This window comes from Rhinatrema bivittatum, chromosome 10 (assembly GCF_901001135.1).
Source record: "Rhinatrema bivittatum chromosome 10, aRhiBiv1.1, whole genome shotgun sequence".
In the NCBI taxonomy this organism is placed as follows: Eukaryota; Metazoa; Chordata; class Amphibia; order Gymnophiona; family Rhinatrematidae; genus Rhinatrema; species Rhinatrema bivittatum.
In genome coordinates, this window is record NC_042624.1 from 102,010,407 (window position 1) to 102,037,863 (window position 27,457).

Below are 27,457 nucleotides of genomic sequence, written 5' to 3' on the forward strand. Positions count from 1 at the left end.
ACATCACTATTCATCCTATGAATTTCAGACCATCTGAGCAGTATAGTAAATGTTACCTGTTTTGCAGAATACTCCTGTAAGTATAATTAGTGATATAATAATGGAATGATTCCTGTCCTAAAAAATACATAGATGTGAGAAAAACAAAAACAAGACCAATGCCTTGGAAAGAAAATTTATTCAGTATAACAGTAACCACCCAACTCTGGCCAAGTTTCGCCCTTTCGGCTACATCAGAGACTCTTAAAATTGGATGATTTATAGAATATGTACTCGGGCACAATGTGTAGTATAGGAATTGTCAACTGATTAGATATTTATAATATGGATGTAAAAATGACTTTAAAGTCATATTTAGGTGGGTAATCCTTCAAGAGTCTTTCTATCCACAGAATGTATAGGATGAAGTGCTGCAGTTGTGCTGCACACAATAACAAATTTCACCGAAAAAATCTTCAAATCTCTCCAAAGACATAAGCACGATATGATACACTTGTTAACAAGGATAGAAAGACTCTCGGAGGATTACCCACCTACATATGACTTTAAAGTCATTTTTACATCCATATTATAAATATCTAATCAGTTGAAAATTTCTATACTACACATTGTGCCTGAGTACATAATCTATAAATTATCCAATTTTAAGAGCCCCTGATGTAGCCGAAAGGGCGAAACTCGGCCAGAGTCGGGCGGTTACTGTTATATTGAATAAATTTTCTTTCCAAGGCATCAGTCTTGTTTTTGGTTTTCTCACATCCGTGGCTACCCTAGACCGATTACCTCTTTGTTTTTTTGGGTCCTTCCCTAAAAAATACATATCCTTAATATCAAGTTTGAAGGGCATAAAATGCCATTTTACATAGTAACATAGTGGATGACAGCAGAAAAAAGAACAATTGATACATTCATTCTGCCTAGTTATTCCTGTCCACGCTACTAAGACATATCCCATCTACCACTCTTTATCTAAGACAGTTTTGTTATCTTCCTTTATTGTACTTCACCTTTTTGGGTAGCTGAGTATGCAAAATCCCTTCTTTAGTTCACACCCAGCACCCTTCCCCTTCCATGTCCAACCCAAAAGATCCAACAATAATCCAAACAACCACAATATGATGGTTACCCAAACATCTAGCCAACCCGGTCCCCGTGGCCTTTCTTGACAGCTTTCTGCCACCACTAACCGGCTGCACCGCCCCAGTCAACACAAAGCATGCATGGCCTGCCAGACAGATCTGGTTACATGAGCATCTACGTTTCCACTAGGACTTCTAGGTTTTACTGTATTTGCAGCCTACCAAACTGATCCAGCTACTACTTTATAATTATGGCCTGCCAGACAGACCAGCTACAAGAGTGCCTGTGTTTCCACTAGAACTTCCAGTGATTACTATAAAATGTTCATTTTCTAAACAAACACAATTTGATAAATGAATATGTTTGTGTTTCCATAATTTCAATGTTAAAGAAATGTAACATTGATCCTTCTTAAGACAGTAAGGACTATTGCCCAAGAAATATGAGCAGAAACTCTTAGGGTTAGTGTCTCCACATGGGTTTGATTTGCACATACCATGGCAAGAATGAATCTCATGCTTAAACTACAGTTATGCTCATAAGTTTCCATACCCCTAGCAGAATTTGTAAGATGTTTTCTTAAAACGCTATACATGAGTGATCAAATAAAAACACGTCTTATTTTTAATGTGTTTCAATTTAAACTATTATGCATCATAGAATAGCACAATCATTAAACAAACCATAGCAAAAAGAGAAAAAATAAAATAGTCCTGTTCAAAATTTTGAGCTTATAATATGCACTCGCTGATCAGCTCGACAGCTGGGGAGGAGTCTAAGATGGTGACGCGTTAGCTGCCAACTCCAGTACGCTGCCCGACTTATCCTCTGGTTTCTTATTACCTTTTTTTTGAAAAATGGCTCCAAAGCGGAAAAGGCAGGGTTAGGGTTTACCCCGTGATCCCTCCCCTGCCTCCTGGACAGCGTACCATCACGGGACTTGCGGCGGGCTTTCAGAAGTTGGAGGAGCGCGACCCCGCTGAGTTGACCGTGGGAGGAGCAGCGGCCTACTCTGGGGAAACCACCTTAAGCCCTCCAGAGTCGCGAACACCCCCAGTGCCAATTCCCCAGACGTTCTCGAGCCCGGTGAGTGCCCAACTACCTAAGGGGTTCGAGTCAAGCATGTGCGGGAGCCACTGCAGGAACAGGGAGTGGAGATCAAGGCCTGGATGGGAGAAGAAAGGCTAATGGGCAAACGGTTAGCGAAGAAACAGGAGAGGCTGTTTCCTCAATTTTTTCGGGTACTGTGTTTGATCAGATTTCGCTAGAGCCTGGGAGCCGGGAGTCCTATCTTCATAAAGCCAACAGTAACGCTGGACTCTTTATGGGAACTGTTTGCCAAACTGGGAATGGCACTTCAAATTTATTCCCAGCAACAAAATTTAATTTCCACCAAGGTAGAAACTGCAACTCAGGACTTCAACTCCAAATATCTGGATCATCAGCAGAGAATTCAAGAACTTGAGGATAAAGAAAAGAGAATACAAGAAACCCAGTCAGCTTTGATTCAAGAGCGACAAATATTGAACAGGAAAATGGAACAAATAGAGAACAAGCTGAGTCATTTAAATTTAAGGTTTCTAAATTTTCCCAAGGTGTTAGGAGAGCAGCCCAGATTAACACTCCGCAAGTATCTGATTGATGTTTTACATATTGCCCCAGAAAATATTCCTGTGTTTAATCGTGTATTTTCTTCCTTATCCTAGAGAAGGAGAAAATGCTGCTTCTCAATCTATTGATCTGGAAAATCTGACTGCATTTTTAGAAACTTGAACATCTGAAATTATAGAAAGATCAACTCTTCCTGTTTCTTTTATATATGAGCAGGATGTAATGTCTCGCTCATATATAAAATAGTCTCATTCAGGATGTAATAGTCTCGCTCTAATAGTGCATACTGCTACTGTTCCTAGTTATGTTATATTATCCAAGTTGTTCACTCCCTTGTTCATTGTAAGACATATGTTGTCATTGTTTTCTACTTGTTATAATGTAAACCGGAGTGATAAGTAATTCTGTTACCTGAACTTCGGTATAAAAAAGTTATAAATAAATAAATAAATAAATAATGTTTATAATGAGAAGTTATTTTCAGAATATGGAAGTGGAATTCTTGGGGAAAGCAGTTCAAATCTTCCCAGATTTGGCAAAAGTAACCCAGGAAAGGAGGAGAGGGTTCCTAGCTTGAGGCAGGAGGCCCGTTCTTTGGGTGCTAATGTCATGCTCAGATACACTTGTAGGTGTAGCTTGAGACTGAAAAATGTGACCTATGTGTTCTTTGCACCAGAACAGCTAAAACTATTGCTAGAAAATAGGAAGAGATTACTGCCCATACCTTCAGTCCAGGAAAGTTCTATCAGAGACTGAAAGAAGTGGGATAGCTTAAAGATGCGCTATAGCTTTCTTTATATTTTTCTTTTCTTCTCTTCACTCCTCTAAAAATTGTACTCCTCTCCACAAAATTTTGGGGTCAAATATATAGCATTGTTTCTTCTTTAGATGCTGTTTAAAGCAGAAATGTTAACAATCTTGATTTCTTATTTTCAGTACAAAGTGAAAATCCTTTGTAATTTTCATTAAAATTAATAAAGAGAAAATTATAAAAAAAAGTTGACACATGCAGGCTGAGATGGCAATGAAGGGTAGGTATCCACACTTGTGCTTTGTTTAATTGTAATTAGTGTCTGTGTATGAGTTAATTAGTCAAGGAGTTCCTTAGCTCTTGAGAAACCTTTCTGCATTTCATCCAGGGCTGCACCGACTTTGGTGGTTACTGAAACATGGGGAAAGCAAAAGAACAGTCAAAGGATCTGTGAGCAAAAGTATTTCAACTTTATAAATCAGGAAAAGGATATAAAAAGATATCCAAAGATTTAAAAAATGTCAATCAGTACTGTTCAAACTCTGATCAAAAAGTGGAAAATTTTAGATTTGGTTAATACCAGGCCAGAACAAGAAAGATTTCAGACACGACTGTCAGTAAATTTGGTGGGATGCAAAGAAAAACCCACAAGCAACTTCTACTGAAATACAGGCTTCCCTGAAACCAAGTGGTGTGGGTGTTTCAGCATGCACAATAAGGAGGTACTTGAACAAAACTGGGCTTTTTGTCAGAAAAAAGCCATTGTGGCACAAACACCACTGCCAGAAAAACAGCCTGCTTACAATACGCCAGACTGCACCTAGAGAAGCCTCAAAGCTTCTGGAACAAAATAATTTGGAGCGTTGAGACCAAAATTGAACTTTATGATCACAACCATAAACGCTATGTTTGGAGAGGAGTCAACAGCATCCCTATCGTGAAGTATGGCAGTGGATCTCTGCTGCTTTGAAGGGGGGATGGGGGAGAGCTACAGTAGCACAGGGAATTTACTCAAAATTGATGGCAGGATGATGAATGCGGCATCTTATCAGAAAATATTGGAGGAGAATTTTCATTCGTCAGCCAGGACGCTGTGCATGGGGCGCACTTGGAATTTCCAGCATGACAATGATCTGAAACACAAGGCCACGTCGACCCTTCAGTAGCTGCAGGAGAAGAAAGTGAAAGTACTGGAGTGGCCATCACAGTCTCCTAACCTCATCATCATTGAGCCACTTTGGGGAGAACTCAAAAATGCAGCTCATGCGAGACAACCCAAGAATTTACAGAATCTGGAGGCTTTCTTCCAAGAGGAATGGGCAGTTTTACCCCATGAGAAAATAAAGGGCCTCGTTCACAACTATCACAAAAGACTGCAAGCCGTCATTGATGCAAAAGGGGGCAATACGTGATATTAAGGACTAAGAGTATGTAAACTTTTGAACAGGATCATTTTATTATTTCCTTTATTGCTATGGTTTAACGATTGTGCTATTCTGTGATGAATAAAATAGTTTAATTTGAAACACATTAAAAATAACAGACATGTTTTGTCTGATCCCTCGTGTTTTCTTAAAATGCTACATATCTTACAAATTCTGCCAGGGCTATGTAAACTTATGAGCACAACTGTATGCTAGCTATGTATTGTGCTCAGAAGAGCTTCCTTCTAGATCTTGTAAAGGGTCATTTTCAATGAGCTCACAAAGCAGTAAAGTCTGTATGTACTGAAGATTTTCAAAGTGAACTTATGTAGATAAATTGGCAGAGTAAGTGCACAAATTACCTTGCATAAAGTGACACTTACTCCAAGCAAGGCCTGGTAATTTACGTGCATAGTTTTTAAAATCCAAAGCAATGTGTGCACGTGCCAACTCCGCCCCAGTCCTGCCCCCTGGAATGCCTCTGTGGCATGTGTAAAAATATGCACAAAACAGAGTTATTTTTATGTGTACAGACCCCAGACTTATTTTCAAAATTGGGTTTCTGTACATAAGTTCTTTTGAAAATTACCTCGCAACATGCAGGCAATGTGTTGAGGTATGCTTGGAAGTTGCCTTTGTTAAATCTCACATTGCCTAAGACAACTGGTGCTCCACATTTCCCTGGGCTCTGACTGGCAATGCCACATGTATTACACAAGAGTCACATAGTACTGATATTCTAGCACAACATCATCCTCAGATTTTTCTCCTTTTCCACTTTCTTTGGTTTTCTAGCCACTTTCTTTGGTTTTCTAGCCTTTGTTGGTATGGGAATGTCCCATGTGATCACAGCTTCCTTGCAATAAAGTCTGTGCCAGCTTCTTAGTGAGGGTGGGGGAATTTATATTTTCTTTTGTAGGTCTAAGATGGTGCTTGCTGTATTTGATGATTTAGATTGCTGTTTTTGTGTGTGTTATTTGTCAGGATAGGGATAATCCATACTAATAGTGTAACTTTTCTGATCCCATGCTCCAAAAGCCTCTACCCTGTTCAAGTGAAACATCTCTAGGGGTCTGAGCTGTTTGAAGTTTATTTAAAATAAATTATTCTTGCATTTTGTAAAATCAGTTTGCAATCTTATTAGATTTCTATATACATAGGTACGATTAAGATCACTAACAAAACCAAAAGATTATTTTATTTTCAAATAATTCTGTTACTGTGGAGTGGAGGAGAAACCTTGTGGTTAGAGTAGCAGGGCTGAGAACCGGAGCAGCCAGTGGTGAAATCCTGCTGATACTCTTGGTGACCTTGGGCAAGTCACGTCACCTTCTACTGCCTCAGGTACAAACTTAGGCGGTCAGACACAGAATGGGAGAAAAGCCTTAGTAAGTCAGGACCTAAGACTGTAAGCCCTCTTTGGGGACAGGGAAATACCTTCAGTACCTGAATGTAACTCGCCTTAAGTTACCAATGAAAAGGCCTGAGCTAAATAAATAAAACAAATAAAATGTTCACGGCCTGAAACAGAGATGCATATCTGACCTGCAACTAGGGAAGCAGGAAAGTGATGCTACCAAATCTAATTTAAAGAAAGTTATAAATATGAATCTTAGCTGGATTTCAAAATTGTAAAAGGGCAACTGCTGTAATCCCAGTTGCCATCAAAACAAGCGCTCCCTCAAGCCCTACTACATGTGCCTCTCAATTCAGCTACAAAAGTCTTCCCAACGAGCATTGCTTTAACTCCAGAAATTACATTTTGGTGAATCGCATTAGTAGGAAATGAAAATAAAACAGAATGTTTCTATACTGTACCTACCTAAACAGAGTTGCTCCTTAGAAGCAATGTTCTCCAAGCTGCTTCTGAACACAGTAAGATAAGCTGCCCTACAGGCCACGTAGAAGATCTCCTCTTCAGTGCTCTGGGCTTTCTTTTCTTCTGAATTTTCAGCTAGCGTGCATTTCTGACCGGAAAGGGAGGGTTTACTTGCAGGACAACCGGCCATTCTGCAAATTACACAAACACACTGAAAATTGCTTTCATTTCCTTACAAAGCATGCAAATATTTTCGTCCAAGACTAATGATACAAGTGTAGCATACGTCATGCAAGGGTTCCAGTTTTTGATGTAGGGAGGCAGTCAGTCTTTGGGGAGGGAGGAGGGACCAATGTTGTTGGGGGGAGGGTGCTGGATTAATTAAATTCCTCATACTAACAAGCCCTTTCATTTTGAGCCACTTAGCACGAAGATTTTGAGATGCAGTGTGTATGCAAAAACAGTCAACACCTGCTCCAAGGCAGCTGTTAAAAACTTTAAGCCTTAAGAATGAATTTTAAAAGCCCTACGCACGCCAAAGCTGGGAAATACCCACATCTAGGACTGGTGCATGCCACGTGGATTTTAAGAAGCGCCCGAGTACACGTGTATCTCCCGGTATATGCACAAATCAAAAATGCAAAAAAGGGGTGGACATGGTCTGGGCAGAGCCTGGGTAGGACACGGGCGTTCTGGGAAGGTCAATTGAAATGTGCGAGTAAGTATTTACGTGCCCAAGCACCCGCCAGGGTCCCCTATCGTGTAACTTTACTTCTGCTATGAAAGGCATGTAAGTATTAAAAAAATCACGGCTAATCATTGGGGTTTGAAGGGTCGGGGATAATAGGGTAAAAGGGAGGAAGGTTAATTAGAGGGGTTAAGAAGTCAGGACCCTTTACCTGGGCAAACTGGGAATGGACTGGGGAAACTGGTAATTGTGTTGGCATTCGTATCTAAAAAAATTCCCCCCACTTAAGCGGTACAGCTGGCATTTGCACACACAAGCCGATTTTATATCATACTCACATATACGCGCGTTTGTTATAAAATGGCCGCGCCCATTTGTGCAAGCCGCCATATGCATGTACATGTACGCCCGCAGGGCTGTTTAAAAGCTACCGTCCCAGTGGGCACTCATGAAATAGCACAGAGGACAACATACCACACTACTTTATGTGCACCTGCTAAAACCTAATTTGTGTGAGATGTTGTTAAATTTACATGTGGTTATGCACTAAATTTAGCACATACCTGCTATAGTGTCAAGGGAGTAGTTTAGTGTGCAAGCTAGGCCATTTCTGAACAGCTCACTAGGTTTTGTTCACACTAAATGGCTTTAGTATGCATACTAAGGGGGTAATTTCCAAAAGAATTTACGTGCGTAAAAGTAGCATATTTTCACAAGCTCATTTAGGCACTTAAAGTGCACCTACATGCGTTACTCCTGGGGGAATTCTTTACTACTGAGGAGTGCAAAATTTGCGCAGAATCCCCCTCTTTCACAGAATTTCCATTTTTTGCACAAAATTTGGAGAGAGGTGTAGCGGGCTCTGAGTGGAGCCAATCCTGCTCGTGCCAAAGATGTGAGAAGCCCGGTGAGAGTGAGTGAGAGCCTGTGTGTAGAGAGGTTTGTGTGTGACAGAGAGCCTGTGTGTATGTGTGTGAGAGAGAGTGCCAATGTGTGTGTGAAAGATAGAGCCTGTGTGCAAGGGTGCATGGATGTGTGTGCCAGAAAGAGGGAGCTTATGTGAGGAGATTATGAGGGAGTGTATATATGTGAGAGAGAGATTGGTAGCTAGTGTGTATGAAAAAGGGATTGTGTGTGTGAGGGTGTGTTTGTAAGAAAGAAAGAGAGCCTGTGTGAAGGGATGTGTGTGTGCTCGAGAGAAAGAGAGAGGGAGCCTGTGTGCAGGGGTTGGTGTGTGTGTGCTCGAGAGAAAGGGAGCCTGGGTGAGAGTATGTGTGCAAAACAAAGAGGGAGTCTATGAGAGAGGGTGAGTGTGTGCAAGAGAAAGAGAGAGGGAATCTGTGTGATGGGGTGTATATGTGCACGAGAGGAAGGAATCCTGTGTTAAGGGTATGTGTCTGTGAGAGAGAGGGAAAGAGGGAGCCTGTTGTTGCGACCGTCGCTGCCCGACGTCTCCACTCCGCCCACCTTACCTCTTTTGCAACTCCCTCTTTGGTTTATGGAAGTTTGGCTGCCGCGGCGTCATCTTGCCGTTCTCCTCCGGCGTCCCCATGTTCCTTCCGCCATGTTCTTCTGAAGCCTAAGGGCGCATGTGCGGCCCCGACTCAAGTACCAGCTGTGGCGCGAACCTCAGGGGCGTCTCCCTGAGATGACGTCATCCTCACCGGATACTTAAGGTCTTTCGTTTTGCTAGCTATTCGAGTTAGCAAAGGTTATGGTTACGGTTTACCTAGCTTCCTCCAGATATCACTGCGGATGGGATTTCGCTCTCCGCATACCTTGCTACTCTGCCTCCTCGTACTTTACCAGGGGTACCTGCTCCTCGGGGCCTCGCTCTCTCTCTTGCTTTTCAGGTCGCAGTCTGGAACCAGTAATCGCTCCTCGAGGGCCCATGTTCCCGGACCTGCTACCGAATACAACTTCTGCCAGGAAGTCACCGCTGCGTACAACACCAGTGAGTTACCATCTCTCTCTCAGAGCTTTCCCTGGAACCAGGTACTCACTCCTCGAGGGTCTGCTTCATTCCAGCCCCTGGGCTGCTTCAAGGAACTATTGTGTGAGTGTTACCATCAAGGTTCTGTTCCTGGACTCTGCATACTCTGCCTACTCACTATATTCAGTTTCTCTACAGCTCAGCCATCCTGGGATCGCTGTTCCAGTGCCTGAGGGACTACAGCCCAGCCGGGCTCTTCCAGCTCACTACTGCCACCTCTGGTGGTTCTCTATACAGTTTAATAAAAGATCTAGTGTGTGTCTGTCTCCCAACTCTGAGCCTGACCGGTGGCCCCTCTCGGGATCTTCCCCCGTGGGCATGGTCATCTGCCACCGGCCCAAGGATCCACCCACAATTATCACAAATAATAACACCTGTATGAGGGGCAATATTGGGAGAGGGGTCAAACCTCTGAGAATGGAGATAGAGAGCAGGGGGTTGAGCCTAGAGGGGGAAGGAAGAGCTAGTGGAGGGTGGCGGAGTTGGGGTCTGAGAGGGCGGAAGTGTACTTATAGTGTACTTCTAGGGAAATTTTATTCAAAATATTTAAAACTTTGCATCTTTAATAACTTTTCTGTATTACATTTTAAATTACTTAATGACTATGATGTACATATTATTTTTGACCAATATAAAGTATACAGAATTTTGCAGTATTTTAAATTTTTGTGCACAGAATTCCCTCAGGAGTAACACGCAAAACCTATTGACAATTCAATAGCATGTATCATAGCAATTTTCCACAATGCATTGTCAGTATGCGCATAAACCCAGTTTTAAGTGTGTAATCCTTTTGAAAATTACCCCCTAAGCTTTAGTGCATAAACCCTTTTAGCACTATGGTGTCAAATGTCAACATTATGATGCTTATTTAACATAGTTCTGCCAAATAAAACAGAACATAAAACGTTCACCGAGGTACAGTAATAAGTACATTCTAAGGGAGTAGATTTTTTAAGGCACACATATATTTCCATTCGTGTATGTTCAAAGTCACAAAAGGCAGAATATCGATAAAAATGTAAATAAAAATTTAAAGTAGTATGTAATGTAACTATGAATTGGACAGCCTATTTGTAGGTACAATTTGAATAATTGCAAAGCTGAACCAAAATCTCTGTGGTTTATTTTTCCCTGTGTTAACTGCAACTTGAATGTCATTAGGATTGTTTGTGCCTCGTCTGTGGATTGAGTTTGGTGGTAATTTTATTTTCAGAACTGTGCATAACAATTCTTTAGCTGGTTGTATACCATGTGCAACCTACTGCTGGCATTCTTCTGCACAAGTATTTGAGGAAAGTATTATATTTTTTTAAAAACATATCACTTTTTTCCTAGAGCAGCACAGATGTGCAACAAACGCCAAGAAAAAGCAGATGATGTCAGAAAACATGTTCACCTACATGGAAGCCTACTGATACGGTTCTTAGCATGTGGTAAAGGATAGCTGGGCAAGGTCTGAAGACTGAACTGCTGAGTGAAGAACATTGTCTCTTCCCATTTCACTGTCCTTTGTGAAGGACGGTTCTTTTTTTTTTTTTTTTTTTCCGGGTTGTATTTCCGCCTATGCTTTATGATGATCTCCATTTTGAGCACATTTTTGGGAAGACAGATAATAGAACTGAATTAAAAAATAAGAAAAATGATGGATGAGAAAAATACTTATGATCAGCCACGTTTGTTCCCTTTTCTCATGGCTCTGCAGGAACAGCAAGATTAATGACAAATTGCTCTAATGGGAATATTTTTTTTCTGAAAGCTGAGTCGCAATAAAGTCTTAGTTGAAGAGAGGAATCTTTTGATCAAGAGTTGCTTTATTTTTTAAAATCTTATATTCCAAACCATTTTGTTCCAAGTTCTCTATTTAAAAAATATTAGGACTACAACCCCTAGAATAGTTTGGAAGGGATACTGAAAATAAAGCCATCTCTTTAAAATGTACATTTGGTTTATAATGAATAACAATAGCATTAATTGAAGGCTGTGTTCCCTTGAAAGGCCAGTAAACTAATACAGCCACTTCCTACCATACTAAAGGCAGCAAGGCTTCTTAGAGGCCTTCACTGTGGAACACTAAATCTTGTTGTATTGTTGGTCTAACGGCTTCTAACATTATTTTAGCTAGCTTTGACTTCTGAAAATATATTCCAGTATAATAAATTGAATATCTCAAGTTCAGCAACAAGACAACGACATGCGTAGGGTCCCCTTCAGGACTCATTGGATTCTTACTCATGAGGCCTAAATCACTGGCACCTTCATGAGTTATATAGGTCTTTTACACTTGGGAAAGAAAGATAATAATCGCCTATCATGGATGAAGTACCCTATTTATAATATACAGACCGCCTGGCTGACACTTTCATATTACAGCAGCATTAGAAAGACCCCACAGGGACTTGGTGTCACAGTCTGCTTGCTGCTAACTGGTGTCAATATAATTAAGCACCAGGAGGAAAAACAGAAGTGAGGGAAGCAGGTTCAAGTCAAGGAGGAACTAAAGGGAGGTGGAGAAAGGATAATAAATACCTGCTATTTTGTAATAATTAGCTTTGTGCGACACAGGGGCTCTTCTGGTTTCTGACTAGTAGACATCTACAGCCAAGTGCACGTTTTTAAATAAGAAACCAGGACAAAAACTATTGGAAAGTACAAATACAGCAGCCAGATGTTACAAATTATTGGCAAGAATGGGATACAATGAATGAATCATATCGTACCCTTTTTTCCCTCCCCCTTTCATTAACATAGGTAATTATATTTCAGGAACAGAAATCAATGGTAATCTTCTAACAGAAAACAGTGAGCCTCTCTCAGGCAGGGGTATCTAGCGAGCCTTTTCACACAGACGCAACAAAGTGACAGAGCGCTAATGGAGCAGGCGGTGCTGCTGTTGCTGCTTCATCAAAGAAGTGACTAAGCCAGCACCAAGATGCAGAATTAATAGCCATATCCTGTTTCTCCAGGTGCAGAGGAGGGAGCGGACATTGTTTCACTAAAGCAGCTAGGGCCCAAATGCTAGATTCGGCTTTGACCAAATTTCATCCAGCCCCCAGCAACAACGGCTGGAGAAGCTTGATCTGGCTTGCAATGGCAGGAATGCACTTCACTGCTACTGCCAGCGCAGAAACTTAAGGTCAGAAGTGCAAGTGGCAGCACATTAGAGTGCCATGGGCAGGGCAAGCTACTGCTACTTAACATTTCTACAGCACTACACGACATACGCAGCGCTGTATAGCGCTACACAACATATTTATTTTATTTATTTTATTTATTTAACATTTTTCTATACCGACATTCGCACGAGACATCACATCGGTTTCCAGACAACAGCAAAATCAGCCAACAGGGCTTTACATTGTAACTGATATTTTAACTGGGGGGGAGGAGGGGGAAGGGGCAGGGCAGTAACTTGGAGCTAATGAGTATGCTGGGAACAGGGGAGGGGAGTACAGGGTTAATTTACATATGCAGGGGAGGGGAGTACAGGGTTACATATTTACATATCCAGGGGAGGGGAGTACAGGGTTAATTTACATATGCAGCGCTGTGTCATGCCATGCCATACCAGTGCAAGGCCTCCACTGACTGGCTGCATTATGCATTGCTGGTGTTCGTGCTGCTTATACATGTGGAGCCACTTGAGTTGAAGATGAGTTGAGAGCCTGCAACACAGCTATAATGCGTTTTTGTTTGCTGTGGAGAGCAGTACAGGCCATGGGGATGAAGGGCCTGCCAGGGAAAGTCAAGTAAGGCTGGTGGCTCCTGGCACTTTCAACTGTACCACCATCTCTTTGGCGCTATGTGAGAGAGGGCATGAATATCGTCCCCTAAGGATGCAGGCTTTTGACATCCAAGGAGCTCAGGAAGAGATACTCCTCTGCATCCCTGACCTTATCCAGGGATGGCAAGGAAATGGACTGATTCAAATGAAAATCTGACACCACTTTGGGCAAGAAAGATGGAACAGTATGCAGCTGTACTGCCCCTGGAGTCACCCAAAGGAATGGCTTCCGGCAAGATAAGGCCTACAGCTCAGAAATTCGACATGCTGAACATATAGCCACCAAGAACACTGTCTTCAAGGTCAACAACTGCAAGGAAAGGCTACGCAGTGGTTGGAACGTAGGACCCACCAAGAAATTCAGCATCAAGTTAAGACTCCACAAGGGAACCGGCAACCTCAGGGAGGCCTAAGATGCTTCACTCCCTTCATAAAACAGACTACATCAGGAACCTTGAAACAGGCAAGAGCTGCAACCTGCACCTTCAAGGAATTAATGGCCAATCCTTTATTCAACCCATTCTGCAAAAAAATCCAGAACGAGTGGGATCTTAACTGAACAAGGAATAACACCGCATTCCTCACACCAGGCCTCAAATACTCTCCAAACCCGCACATAGGCTAAGGAAGTGGAGAACTTTAGAGCGCGGAGTAAGGTGGAAATCACCATGGAAGAATACCCACGCTTCAACAGACGAGCCTTCTTAAGGGCCAAACCATAAGACAGAACTGAGTCGGATCCTTGTGAAGAATATATACAAGACAAAATAAAAGGTGGTAGATGGGATTCAATGATTACAATACAAGCTCCAGGTTTAAATGAGAATAACGTTGAGAGCATATTTATGAGATATTCCACCCTACTTATTATTTTCACTACTCACAATTAGTGGATGACCTATAAAGTGATGTGTTTTTTGTGCTATTTATATTTTCACTTTATTTGTGTGGTTTTTCTTATATAATATGGTGGGCAATGGTACCTAAAATGGGCAGGCATACTTTCTCTTTAAGAATTCAGAACCTTTGCACAGTGAATATCCTACTCCACAGTTCCACCTTTATCAGGACCTCCATGGCTTTAGTTGCTATTGCCTTGGCCTCCACTGCCTTTTTCAACTGGTTCAGCTTGCTCTGTGGTTCTCTCAAGAGTTTTAAGCATTGTCTGGAGGATTGGTGTCTTGCTTATGACCATATTCACTTTCCTCTTGAGCTTAGCTCTATAAGTTTGTACCAGAGTTCTTGGGGTTTTATCACTAGCATCTCATGCTCTTGGACTACCACATCTAAGCAGTCACAAAGATGGTGTCACTCAGCTCTTTATATCTGCCTTACAACAACTGCAGATGCAGATCACTATTAACTGCATGGCTCATGAAGTGATCATGGATTAGGGCTATAGTTCTGAACCCAGTCCTAAAGGCCCCTGCAAAGACCCTTTAAGATTTCCACAATTAATCCAAATGAGATATAAAGTTTTTGCATACATTGTGTTTTTGCATGGGGTTAATATATGTAAATACATCTTATGCATATTCACTGTGGATATCCTGAAAATCAGACTGGTTGGAGTACCTATATGACCTGGTTGAGAACCATTAAGCTGGGGCATTCTGCATCTCCAGGTTGGCCTGGAGAAAGGTGTTTGTTATTAGACATCTCAGAGCATATCCAAAGTCTTGCAATGACCCTTTGCCTTCCTCTAATAAAGGAAAACCTATCATCATTCTAGCTCTCTAAAGACTGCTGTCAATCAATTAGAGTCTTTTCAAGCCCAGTATTCAGGCCTTTGTAGATTTTCCAGGATTTGATTTGCATGAATAAGCCCAGGAACTCTAATTTTATTGGTACCACTACCAACTTTAACTGTGCCAATCATCCATATTTTGCATTACTCAAGAGATGGGGCTGAAGACTAGCCTTTGGATTCCTCTCAGTATTCAAACATGGATTTTCTGCACCTGGATCATTTTCACCTAACTCAGAACCCTACTGACACCTGCCCTCTGTTATTCAAGTCCATCCTTTTCCTTCCCATCCCCAGTGATATAATTCACTCTGATCAACTTGCACAGTCAGGACAATACTTGCACAGTAACCTTGATCTAGCCATCAATTCCCTATTTTCTAGTTTTAAAATAGCCCATTCAAAAATGTTACAGCTGCCAACAATCCTCTGAAAAGCAGACTTCTACATTACCAGTGTCAGCTAGCATTGCACTTTTCATATATGACAGCATTTACACCCCTATAGATTATTATTTTATTGCAGTCAATACAAAAAGCACTCATACAGGGAAACTGCAAATAATGCAAACTTCACATAAACTTAGAAAATGATGGTTAGAATAAAAAACTAACAATTCAAAACAGTAATTCTAGTTATTTAATCAGTATTATTTTGCCAACTTAAAAGTTACCATGAAAGTGACCATTTTTGTAAATCAGAAAAAAAGGACCCTTCTTTGGCCCGCAGATCCACACAAACCCTCTTTTTCGCTCCACCACGCACCCTTAACATACCATCATCCATAATAGTGAGGGTTGGACCTATTCCTGGAGGTTTAATTACACAAGATAGTTTTAAGGAACAGACTTATTGTTTATCATTTATTATAGAAAGAACAGTTTATGCACAGTTTGTCCTCAGAGTATACATATGCATGCAAAGTTCACACATCTATATATTAAAAAGAACTTATGTTATTGTATTTACTTTCAAAAAGCTGGGCCTCCTGTAATTGAATGTCTATGATCCTATTTGTCTTGCTCCTTAAAACTTGATATTGCAATCACTAACTGGATTACAATCTCCAAGACTACTTTTTGTTTATCTCATGCCTTTTCATTGGTAGCTCAAGATGAGCTACAATAACATACTGTAGGTATCTCCATGTCCCTTGAGGGCTTGCATTCTAAGTTTGTACTTGATAAAACTAATGAAATTCTGATAAGATAAACCTGATTCACCATTCAGTATTCTTTAATAGAGAATTGCCTCAGAGATTTCTCCAGGATTGCTCACAGTAGTGTCATCCTGATCTGTAATACCTGGACACTCCAAGACAACTTGGAGAGTTAGCAACCCTAATAAGAACTTCCATCACATGCCATTTCATGATCCTCACCTCTCTTCCATTCTCAAAAGACATGCAACTCCCAGCCTCTCTGCCCTTTCCAAGATAGCCCCTAGCCTCTCTTTTCCCTAACACACTGTGCTGCCAGCATCTCTTACATAGAAACAGAAATGTAATGGAGAAAAAAAAACAACATAAGAAATTGCCATCAAGCCCAGCATCCTGTTTCCAACAGAGGCCAAACCAGGCCACAAGAACCTGGCAATTACCCAAACACTAAGAAGATCCCATGCTACTCATGCAATTAATAGCAGTGGCTATTCCCTAAGTAAACTCGATTAATAGCTGTTAATGGACTTCTCCTCCAAGAATTTATCCAAACCTTTTTTGAACCCAGCTGCACTAACCACATCCTCTGGCAACAAATTCCAGAGCTTTATTGTACGTTGAGTGAAAAAGAATTTTCTCCGATTAGTCTTAAATGTGCTACTTGCTAACTTCATGGAATGCCCCCTAGTCCTTCTATTATTCAAAAGTGTAAATAACCGAGTCACATCTACTCGTTCTAGACCTCTCATGATCTTAAAGACCTCTATCATATCCCCCTCAGCCATCTCTTCTCCAAGCTGAACAGCCCTAACCTCTTCAGCCTTTCCTCATAGGGGAGCTGTTCCATCCCCTTTATCATTTTGGTTGCCCTTCTCTGTACCTTCTCCATTGCAACTATATATTTTTTTAGATGCGGTGACCAGAACTGTACACAGTATTCAAAGTGCAGTCTCACCATGGAGCGATATAGAGGCATTATGACATTTTCCGTTTTATTAACCATTCCCTTCCTAATAATTCCTAACATTCTGTTTGCTTTTTTGATTGCTGCAGCACACTGAGCCGACGATTTTAAAGTATCATCCACTATGATGCCTAGATCTTTTTCCTGGGTGGTAGCTCCTAATATGGAACCTAACATCGTGTAACTACAGCAAGGGTTATTTTTCCCTATATGCAACACCTTGCACTTGTCCACATTAAATTTCATCTGCCATTTCGATGCCCAATCTTCCAGTCTTGCAAGGTCCTCCTGTAATGTATCACAGTCCGCTTGTGATTTAACTACTCTGAATAATTTTGTATCATCCGCAAATTTGATAACCTCACTCGTCGTAACCATACAGCCTTTTCTAGTCTGCCCATCCACACAACTGCTCAGCTCTACAATCTTTACTACTCTCTCAGAGATCCTCTGTGCTTGTCCCATGCTTTCTTGAATACAGATACTGTCCTTGTCTCCACTACACGTTTTGTAAAGAAATATTTCCTTAGATTACTCCTCATCCCATGACCTCTTGTTCCAGAGCTTCCTTTCCATTGAAAGAGACCTATTTCCTGTACATTGATACCGCTGAGGTATATAAAATGTCTCTATCTTCACTCTCTTGCCTTTCTTCTTGGATATATATGTTTAGATCTTTAAGTCTAGATCACCGATCAGTTTAGTAGCCACCCTCTGGACTGACTTCATTCTGTTTATACCTTTTGAAGTTGCAGTCTCCAGGACTGTTCACAGTATTCTCAATGAGGTCTCACCAAGGATTTATACAGGGCAATATCACTTTCTTTTTTCTGACCATACCAAGCATCTTTCTGGCTTTTGCGGTAGGTGCTAATTTCTTCGGGCACCAGGAAAGTGTACCTTCCGACTTAATATCATGGCGATATTAACCCGGAGGTCCCGAAGGGTGGGTGGGGGTAAATAAATAAATAAATAAATAAATCAATCAATCAATCTGAAGTCGATCCGTGGCTGTAGGGTCGAAAACCGGACGCTCAATTTTGCCGGCGTCCGGTTTCCGAGTCCGTGGCTTTCAACGGGCTTGAGAACCGACGCCGGCAAAATTGAGCGTTGGCTGTCAAACCCACTGACAGCCGCCGCTACATGCCAAAAGAAGGCGCTAGGGACGCGCAAGTGGCCTGTGCGCTCGCCGGGAGATCGCCCGCTTTCCCGCGGACTTTACTGAATTGGCCCAAATGTGGGGCTGTGACAGTACTGTTTTCTAGCATAAATCTAGCATAAATCATAAGTTTTCTAGCATAAATCTTAGCTGCCTCTCAAAGACTCTCTTCTCTCCCCAGCACACATAGCCATCCTGCTCTACCAATTCACTTCAAAGATGCGCTGCCATAGCACTCTGGGGGTCAGTGGGGTGAAAGGGACTTCCCCCACTTTCTGATGTCTAGGGTCTCCCACCCCTACTGTTCAACTCTGCCTATGGGGGCAAAACTCTTAAAACCGGCCCTGAGTAAGGATCCTTTTCTGCTACAATTGCTACCTGATTCCATATCATAAAGAACAGGCCATTTCAGTCTTAGTTTTATCCTACTGGACCTGTTGTTCCGATTGTTTCATTGAAGTCTATAAGAAAATCAGTACTACAAGCCCATGCAAGGTTTGGAGTAAAGTCAGAACTGGGGTAGCTGCTGTTTACCGGACAGAAGCAGGTCAGGTGGCAACCTTAATTTCTGTCCATTCACCTCGCCCCACCAATAAAGAGAAGCAATGGAGAAAAGGAGAGGGCGGGGGCTCGTTTGTCACCACACATTGACCCCTTAGTGATGTAGGAAAGCATTATCTCTTACCTCGCTGCAGGACCCGACCTGCTTTCTGACTCTCGGTCCCAGTTCGTCGGGAGTCCCGCCTCGCGACTCCTCCGGTTGCCATGCGAACCAGTAGCCCCAACACCCGAAGTTGACGTAGACGGCCGGAAGTGCCCCATCTCTTTGTGCCCGGCTGGGAACTGGGGGCTACGGAGTCTCTCGTCAGGAAAGATTTTTTTTTCTAAACTCCCATCTTGCTGCACTTCTGCAGGGAGCGCTCGTTATCTTTCGGTCAAATTACTAAGGATTTTTTTTGTTGTTGTTTTTGCACCTGTGGGGGCAAATGCTTGGCGCATCTAGCACGTCCTCGGGGAAACGTTTAGGGTTTCCGGTATGGGTGAGAAAAGGTCCAGGGGGTTTTGGTTTGCGACTTTTGAGCCTAATTGTGGCTCTGTATTTTGCTGTAACCTTGTGATATCATTCGTCCTCTGCTGGACTGCACAAAAGTGAGCAGCGGATAAAATTGCCGGAGGGCTTCAGTGCGCCGGAGAATTTGGTTGCTGCACAGCGCTAGTTTTCTAGTTCCGTGACCGCGCAAAGCAAAATTCTTCGACTGGACGAGGGGAGCATGCCGTAAGTACTACCCGATAGTCTTCGGGAGTTTAGGGGAAAATACGTTTATATTCGCCATGTAATAGCCACTCCCCCGCAAAAAAACAAAAAACAAAACGGTGGTAGCAGGAAGAGAAAAGATCTGTCGAGTCAGGTAGTGTGTAGGGCACCATCCTTGGATCTGGGAGAATGGTTTAGGATGCTTTTTTTTAACGCTGCCCTCTATAGGGCCCTTCATGGGAAGCTCCGCTATAGGGGTCACATGGACTACGCAGTTTTAACATAGAATAAGCACATATGCCCCAGAAGAGTAAGTGATTATTCTGTTATAAAACTGCAGTCCTGCCAACTCATACTTGAAGAAAGTCACCAGATCCACCGTGATAAGTCTCCATCCAGTCTGAGCAGCGTTTTGGAAGACCTGGGACTGGTGGGCATATGGCAGGTTGCTTGTCCGGGGTGGGTGCTGTGGTGGGTTGCACTGCCGCTGCTACTGACCTGAACCAGAGGGCAGTCTCTGTGCTTCCCCATCTAGTTCAGTGCAGGAATGAACATTTTCCCCCCCTGGTCTGGCTGTTGGGAAAGACTGATTTGTCTTAAGGGTAGACTCAGCGTCCCTTGACATGGAGGGGCTCGTCTGCTGGTTTGTGCAGGAAGCTGAAATTGAAGATCTGCTGAGATGTAAAGCAGAAACACCGCCCCCCACCCCCCTTCCCACTCTTGAGGTGAGTTAATAAACAGAGAACAAATGGAGAAGTTAAGATTCTACCTCCTTCCTGCATCTAGAGTTGGCAGTATCCAAGAAGAATGTATGGAATCCTGGGATTTGTAGTCTTTAGGTCTGTGTATATTATACCAGCATAAAAAAAGTAGATTACAGTTTCAGGATCATCTAAGCAGGCAAACTCAGTAGGATCACTATGGAAGTTTTATAAATGTGATTTAAAGTCAAATCGCCATACTGGGTCAGACCAAGGGTTCATCAAGCCCTAACATCCTGTTTCCAACAGTGACCAATCCAGGCTACAATTTCCTGCCAGTAATAGCAGTAGCTATTCCCTAAGTCAATTTGATTAATAGCAGTTAATGGACTTCTTCTCAAGAACTTATCCAAACATTTTTTAAAACCAGCTACACTAATTGCACTAATCATATCCTCTGGCAACAAATTCCAGAGCTTAATTGTGCATTGAGTGAAAAAGAATGTTCTCTGATCAGTTCTAAATGTGCTACTTGCTAACTTCATGGAGTGCCCCCTAGGCCTTCTATTATCCGAGAGAGTAAATAACCGATTCACATTTAACCATTCTAGACCTCTCATGATTTTAAAGACCTTTATCATATCCCCACCTCAGCCATCTCTTCTCCAAGTTGAACAGCCCTAACCTCTTTAGCCTTTCCTCATAGGGGAGCTGTTCCATTCCCTTTATCATTTTGGTTACCAGTCTCTATACCTTCTCCATCGCAACTATATCTTTTTTGGATGCAGCGACCAGAATTGTACACAGTACTCAGTGTGGTCTCACCATGGAGTGATACAGAGGGTTTATGATTTTTCCGTTTTATTCACCATTCCCTTTCTAATAATTCCTAACATTCTGTTTTCTTTTTTGACTGCTGCAGCACACTAAGCCGACAATTTCAATATATTATCTACTATGACACCTAGATCTTTTTCCTGGGTGGTAGCTCCTAATATGGAACCTAATATGGGTTATTTTTCCCTATATGCATCTCCTTGCACTTGACCACATTCAATTTCATCTGCCATTTGGATGCCCAATCTTCCAGTCTCACAAGGTCCTCCTGCAATTTATCATAATCTGCTTGATATTTAACTACTCTGAATAATTTTGTATCATCTGCAAATTTGATTACCTCACTCATTGTATTCCTTTCCAGATCATTTATAAATACATTGAAAAGCATTGGTCCAAGTTCAAATCCCTGAGGCACTCCACTGTTTATCCTTTTTCACTGAAAAATTTGACCATTTAATCCTACTCTGTTTCCTGTCTTTTAACCAGTTTGTAATTCACAAAAGGACATCACCTCCTATCCCATGACTTTTTAGTTTTCTTAGAAGCCTCTCATGAGGGACTTTGTCATGCCTTCTGAAAATCCAAATACACTACATGTACCGGTTCATCTTTATCTACATGTTTATTAACCCCCTTAAAAAAATGAAGCAGACTTGTGAAACAAGTCTTGCCTTGGGTAAAGCGGTGCTGACTTTGTTCCATTAAACCATGTCTTTTTCTATATACTCTGTGATTTTGATCTTTAGAATAATTTCTACTATTTTTCCTGGCATTGAAGTCAGACTCACTGCTCTGTAGTTTCCCGAATCGCCCCTGGAGCACTTTTTAAATATTGGGGTTACATTGGCTACCCTCCAGTCTTCACAATGGATGATTTTAATGATAGGTTACAAATTTTAACTAAAAGATCTGAAATTTAATTTTTGAGTTCTTCAGAACCCTGGGGTGCATACCATCCGGTCCAGATGATTTGCTACTTTTTAGTTTGTCAATCTGGCCTACTACATCTTCCAGGTACATAGTGATTTGCTTCAGTTCATCTGACTCATCATCCTTGAAAACCATCTCCGGAACCGGTATCCCTCCAACATCCTCATTAGTAAACACAGAAGCAAAGAATTCATTTAGTCTTTCTGCAATAGCCTTATCTTCTCTAAGAGCCCCTTTAACCCTCGGTTATCTATTTTTTCAAAATAGCTTAATTAGCACTTTGTGACATTCACATTCATAACATTTTCACCGCATTCAAAGTGTCAACAAATCTAGCTACAAAGGGTGCTGCCAATTTCTTGAACCACCTTTTCTGTAAAGATATATCTATGGTACCTGAATTTGTAACTCACCTTGAGTTCAAGTTTGGAAAGTCAGGTAATCAAAAACAAAACTCCTGCTATTTGCCAGCCCATTCACAGAATTGTAACAATTTAGGAGTGGAGTAGCAGCATAGTGGTTAGAGCAGTGGTCTACAAACTAGGGTTCAAATCCCACTACTTCTCCTTGTGACTTTGGGCAAGTCACCGAGGTACAAACTTAAGAGTGAGTGTGTGTGTGTGTGTGTGAAAGCATGGCTAGGAGTGAGAAGCCTGTGTGTGTGCATGTGGATGTGAAAGAGCAAGCATATAGGAGTGAAAGCCTGCATGTGAGAGAGAGAGCCTTGTGGGAGTTGGGGACCTATGTGAAAGAGAGAGTATATGAGAATAAGAGCCTGCTTATGAGAGTGGGAGTGGGAGCCTCTTTGAGGGAGGAAGGAAAGAAGACAGGAGAAGAGAGAAGAAATAGAATAAAAGAGATCTTGAAAAAGGAATTAGGAAAAGAAAGACAGGGAAAAAGAGACTGTGACCAGCTGATTAGAAAAATAAGATCAGATGAAGGTAAAAAAAAAGATTTTGACTTTCAGCAACTGAAATATGCTATCTTTGGGAATGTGCATTTCTTATATATTTTGTATTTTACTTTTTCTTCAGTATTCCACTGTTCGGAGTCTGGTTTCTTGTGTTTTCCATTTCAATCTTGTCTGCATGTTTGTTTCTAATTTATAGTTTCTTATTGTGCCTGTGTTGCGCATGTATGACAGAGGTGCAATATTTTGACTAGTTTCTGTGTAGGGATTTGTAGCAGTCCGGCTTGTTTACCCAGTAGGTGGTTTATTAGTGTTCTAGGGCCTGGTATAATGTTTGCCTTTTCATAGATAATGTTGCTGCTATTTGAGTTCTGAGTGTTACTGCTGTTATGGTATGATATGGCAAGGTTCTAGATGGCTTTTTTTTTTTTTTAATTATATTTTTGTAGGGGTTTGCATTACTTCACAAAGTGCTTGGCAGTGGAGGGTGTTAATTTTGCTGTTACTGAGGTGACACCAGAATCTGAATATATATATATTTTTTGCATGTTAGGTTATAATATGAACAATCCTAGCTCTGTTCTGCACCCATTGCAAACCTTAAGTTCTTATGATTATTGCTGTTTTATTGTTATAATATATTCCGCATTTTTGGAAAGAGGATTCATAAAACAATACATTGATATTTGTTTTATTATGTGATTAGATCTGATGTTTCTGTGAAGTGTTCTTTGTATATGATATTGTGTATTTATAAACTGCAGTACACATAAAATAAATCCGTACAGATCAATAAGCTATTTTTAATATTGGTAAGTGCTTGAAATAAAATATTTTAAAGTGTCACTCATGATGCATGATGGCTGCTGCAAACTACAAAGAAATCCATTGTCAAGTGCATTCTAAGGTATTATTTATTGATAAGAGTACAACTAGTAGGGCACAAACCTATATAATTACTGCCCACCATGTTAACCTTGCTCCCCCCCCCCCCCCCCCCCCAAAAAAAAAAAATCAGATCTGGCTACCCCACTGGCTATTTCTATACAATCTTCCGCTAACACCATTTATATCTGACACTATTGCAGTGGCAGTCAATGGCCAGAGGGTGCAGACCATGGCTCCCTCAGGAACCTGGTATGTAGGCATACTAAGTCTGGCCAGTAGGTGGCACTATTGATCAATGGCTGAAACTTCCTCGTCCCAGAATCTGTGAGTGCTGTCTCTGAAGCATCCCCAGCTCCAGTTGACCTGGAGAGCAAACATGATCTGGGACTCAAACTTAGGCCCACTGCATGGCAGTGCAAAGCACACTAAACCACCAAGTCACTCAGTTGGCCCCTTGCCTAGTCTTAATACCGCTTGAGGTATTTGGATGTATCTGTCATATCACCTTCTTTCCTTCTAGAGTGTACAGATTTGGTTCTTAAGCCATTTTTCAGGTTGTGACATAAATGTTTTGTTGCCTGTCATGCCTTTGTCAAAATAATTGTCATTACTGTGCTTTCATTAGAAGTCCTTAGAGCTCCACCTCCCCCAGTCCATGACAATTTCAGGATGACTAGAAATCAAAAGAGCCCAGATATGAAAAGCAGGAGATTTTTTTTTAGTCCTTATTAGTTTGAATTATTGCATGTTATTTGATGATTCTGTTGTTTTGAAACATTTTATTTATTTATTTATAACTTTTTTTTATACCGAAGTTCAGGTAACAGAATTACTTATCGCTCCGGTTTACATTATAACAAGTAGAAAACAATGACAACATATGTCTTACAATGAACAAGGGAGTGAACAACTTGGATAATATAACATAACTTTATTGGTATGTTGGGAAATTTATAACTTTTTTTTAACTTGATGTCTTATTCATCATAGAAATGATGGCAGAAAAGGACCAAATGGTCCATCCAGTTTGCCCAACAAGCTTCTTACGGTAGTAACTGCCCCTCTGTGCAGGTTACTCCCATGTTTCGCTTTGTGCAGTTATCCCCAAGCCTTATGATACCCATACAAATTGTAGCTAGCAACATTTTTTTTTTAACTGGGTGATGAGCTTTCTTGAACATTCAGACAGTGTTGCTTGATGTGCTTTACTTATGGACTAGGCTGGAGAAGCAGTCCTGTGCTTTTTCCCTTATGTCTGCGTATCCGTACCCAGACCGTAGAAGTCGGGTTCTCTTGTTTGTTGTCTGTATCCTATTCCCTTTTTCCCCTGCCGTTTGAAGTGGGGAGCAATTTTGCAATTGCAATAGACTCATCAAGGCATATTGGTTAAGGGTAGTGATCTCCCTGCTTTCTGTTAAGGGTAGTAACTACCACACCAGCAAGTTACTCTTCTGCACGCTTTTCTCGTTTCCATCCTCTAGCCTTTAGAGATCACAGTGTTTATCTCATGCTCCTTTGAATTCTTGAACACCATGAGTTCTTTTATTTGGCACAAAACATCATAAAAAGCCCCAACTGGCCGAGTTTCGCTCTTTGAGCTGCTTCAGGGGCTATTATGTGTAATGCCGGGGGTTTGTCTCCATGAAGCAGTTCAGCCTCTTTTAGAAATGTGTAAACAATTGCCACCTCCACTCGAATGCCGGCACAAACACTTCAGCGGCAGGTTCCGCTCTAAAAAAAAGGCTGAACTGCTGCATGGAGACAAACCACCGGCATTACACATAATAGCCCCTGAAGCAGCTCAAAGAGTGAAACTCTGCCTGAGTCGAGCTTTTTATGATGTTTTGTGCCAAATAAAAGAACTCCTGGTGTTCACTGATCCTCTTGTTTTGGTCGCAACTGCTGTTTTGGATCGGTTTCCGGTTTGCTTTTTTGTTCCTTCCCTTTGAATTCTTGGACTGTTTTCATCTTCACCTCCTCCTCCAGAAGAACATTCCAGGCATCCACCACCCTATCCGTGAAGAAATATTTCCTGATGTTGGTTCTGAGTCCCTCCTGGAGGTTCATTTTGTAACCTCTAGTTCTATTGTTTTCTTTCGAGGAAAAGGTTCGAAGTCCGTGTATCGTTAAAACCTTTCAGATATCTGAAGATCTGTATCATATCACCCCTGCACCTCCTCTCTTCCAGGGTGTACATATTTAGATCATTCAGCCTCTCCTCATAGGTCTTCTGATACAGACCCTATACCGTTTTGGGCTGCCTCCATCCTGTCTCTATGCCTTTTGACATATGAATTCCAGAACAAAAAGTACTCACCAAGATCTTGTACAGAATAGCCTGCCTTCAATGCACTGGTATTGGAGATGGGCTAATTTTCCATGGGCCACCCTGTACAAGGGCATTATCACCTCCTTTATCTTACTGGTTATTCCTCTCTCTGTGCAGCCCAATATTCTTCTGACTTTAGCTATTGCCTTGTCACATTGCTTCACCATTTTCAGATCTGCAGATACTATTACCCCAAGATCCTTCTCTTGGTCTGGGCATATCAGTCTTTCACCCCCCACCCCCACCCACCCCCCCCCCCCCCCCCCCCAATCACATACAGTTCTTTTGGATTACCTCACCCCAAATACATGACTTTGCACTTCTTGGCATTGAATCCTAGCTGCCAAATCTTTGATCACTCTTCAAGCTTTCTTAAATCTCTTTTCATTCTCTGGGTAAACAAATAAGCATGGGTGTAGCTTGCTTGTTATGGTGGCTACTACCCCGAATCAATTAAGCATGATGCTTGACTTGGAATAAGTATCCAGCGCAGCTCACTGCTTCAGCAACAGAGGGAATTAAGTAAAGAGGATTTTTATTCAGACAACCAACAATGGCTGAATTGCACATGCAGGGTAAACAAATGGGAGTAGCTTGCTTATTACGGCGGTTACTACCCCAAACCAATTAGCTAGATACTTCACTTAGATGCAGCTCCAGCACTGCTGTCTGCATCAATGGTAGGGGTGGAAGGGAATTGGAGCCAAAAAGTTACCAATAAGGGCCCTGACCTCAGCGGTCAGAGTAACAGATTATGAAAACAAATAGGTGTGAAAGCTTGCTAGGCAGACTGGATGGGCCGTTTGGTCTTCTTCTGCCGTCACTTCTATGTTTCTATGAGAAAGTAGGCTGTTTTAAATATAGAGATGAGAAAGATTCCTGATAGGACGGAGGTTCTTGGAATACTGAAAATATTCGAAATGCCTCCAGAGCCAACAGCTCTACCACCACATACAGTACTGGATACAGTCCTTCATAAAATGTGGGAGAAACCTTTTACCACCACAGCTACATCAAGGAAAACGGACTTCAAGTACCGTGTGTGTAATTCAACAATTTACGGTGTCACACAATTTCCACACAACTCAATAGTAGTGGAATCTGCACTATCAAAGGCAAAAAGGTCAAAACTTCATGCCAATTCACCACCAGGGAAGTACCATAAGTCCATGGATGGCTTCGGCCGTAAAGTATACCATTCGTCCATGCTAGCAACAAAAATTCAACACCATCAGTTTTACGTAATCCAGTATTTATTTGAATGTCTTCAGAGATTATGTCCCATATGTTTAGCCTCTGATAATATTCCACAGCCATTTACAGACATGGAAGAAGGACTTCATCATCTACTTCGGTCTGTGTATGAGTCTTTTGAGTCTTCCGCAAGATCTTTAGCTACAGCTATAGCAGCAAGACGAATGGCAT

The 27,457-nt window shown here is 41.6% G+C and overlaps 2 protein-coding genes across 4 annotated transcripts in view; one reads left to right on the plus strand and one right to left on the minus strand.

Moving 5' to 3' along the window:
- Positions 1-19,030, minus strand: part of EFCAB7 (EF-hand calcium binding domain 7) — a 61,902-nt gene extending 42,872 nt beyond the window's left edge. For both annotated transcript variants that reach the window (XM_029618917.1, XM_029618916.1), the window contains exons 1-2: positions 18,865-19,030; positions 6,689-6,876 (exon numbers count right to left, since the gene is read on the minus strand). In XM_029618917.1, the coding sequence (XP_029474777.1) occupies positions 6,689-6,876; positions 18,865-19,001 (325 nt within the window). In that variant the 5' untranslated portion in view covers positions 19,002-19,030. The remainder of the gene's footprint in view (positions 1-6,688; positions 6,877-18,864) is intronic.
- Positions 19,031-19,322: 292 nt separating this feature from the next.
- ITGB3BP (integrin subunit beta 3 binding protein) overlaps positions 19,323-27,457 on the plus strand; it is a 48,836-nt gene continuing 40,701 nt past the window's right edge. For both annotated transcript variants that reach the window (XM_029618920.1, XM_029618921.1), the window contains exon 1: positions 19,323-19,455. In XM_029618920.1, the coding sequence (XP_029474780.1) occupies positions 19,451-19,455 (5 nt within the window). In that variant the 5' untranslated portion in view covers positions 19,323-19,450. The remainder of the gene's footprint in view (positions 19,456-27,457) is intronic.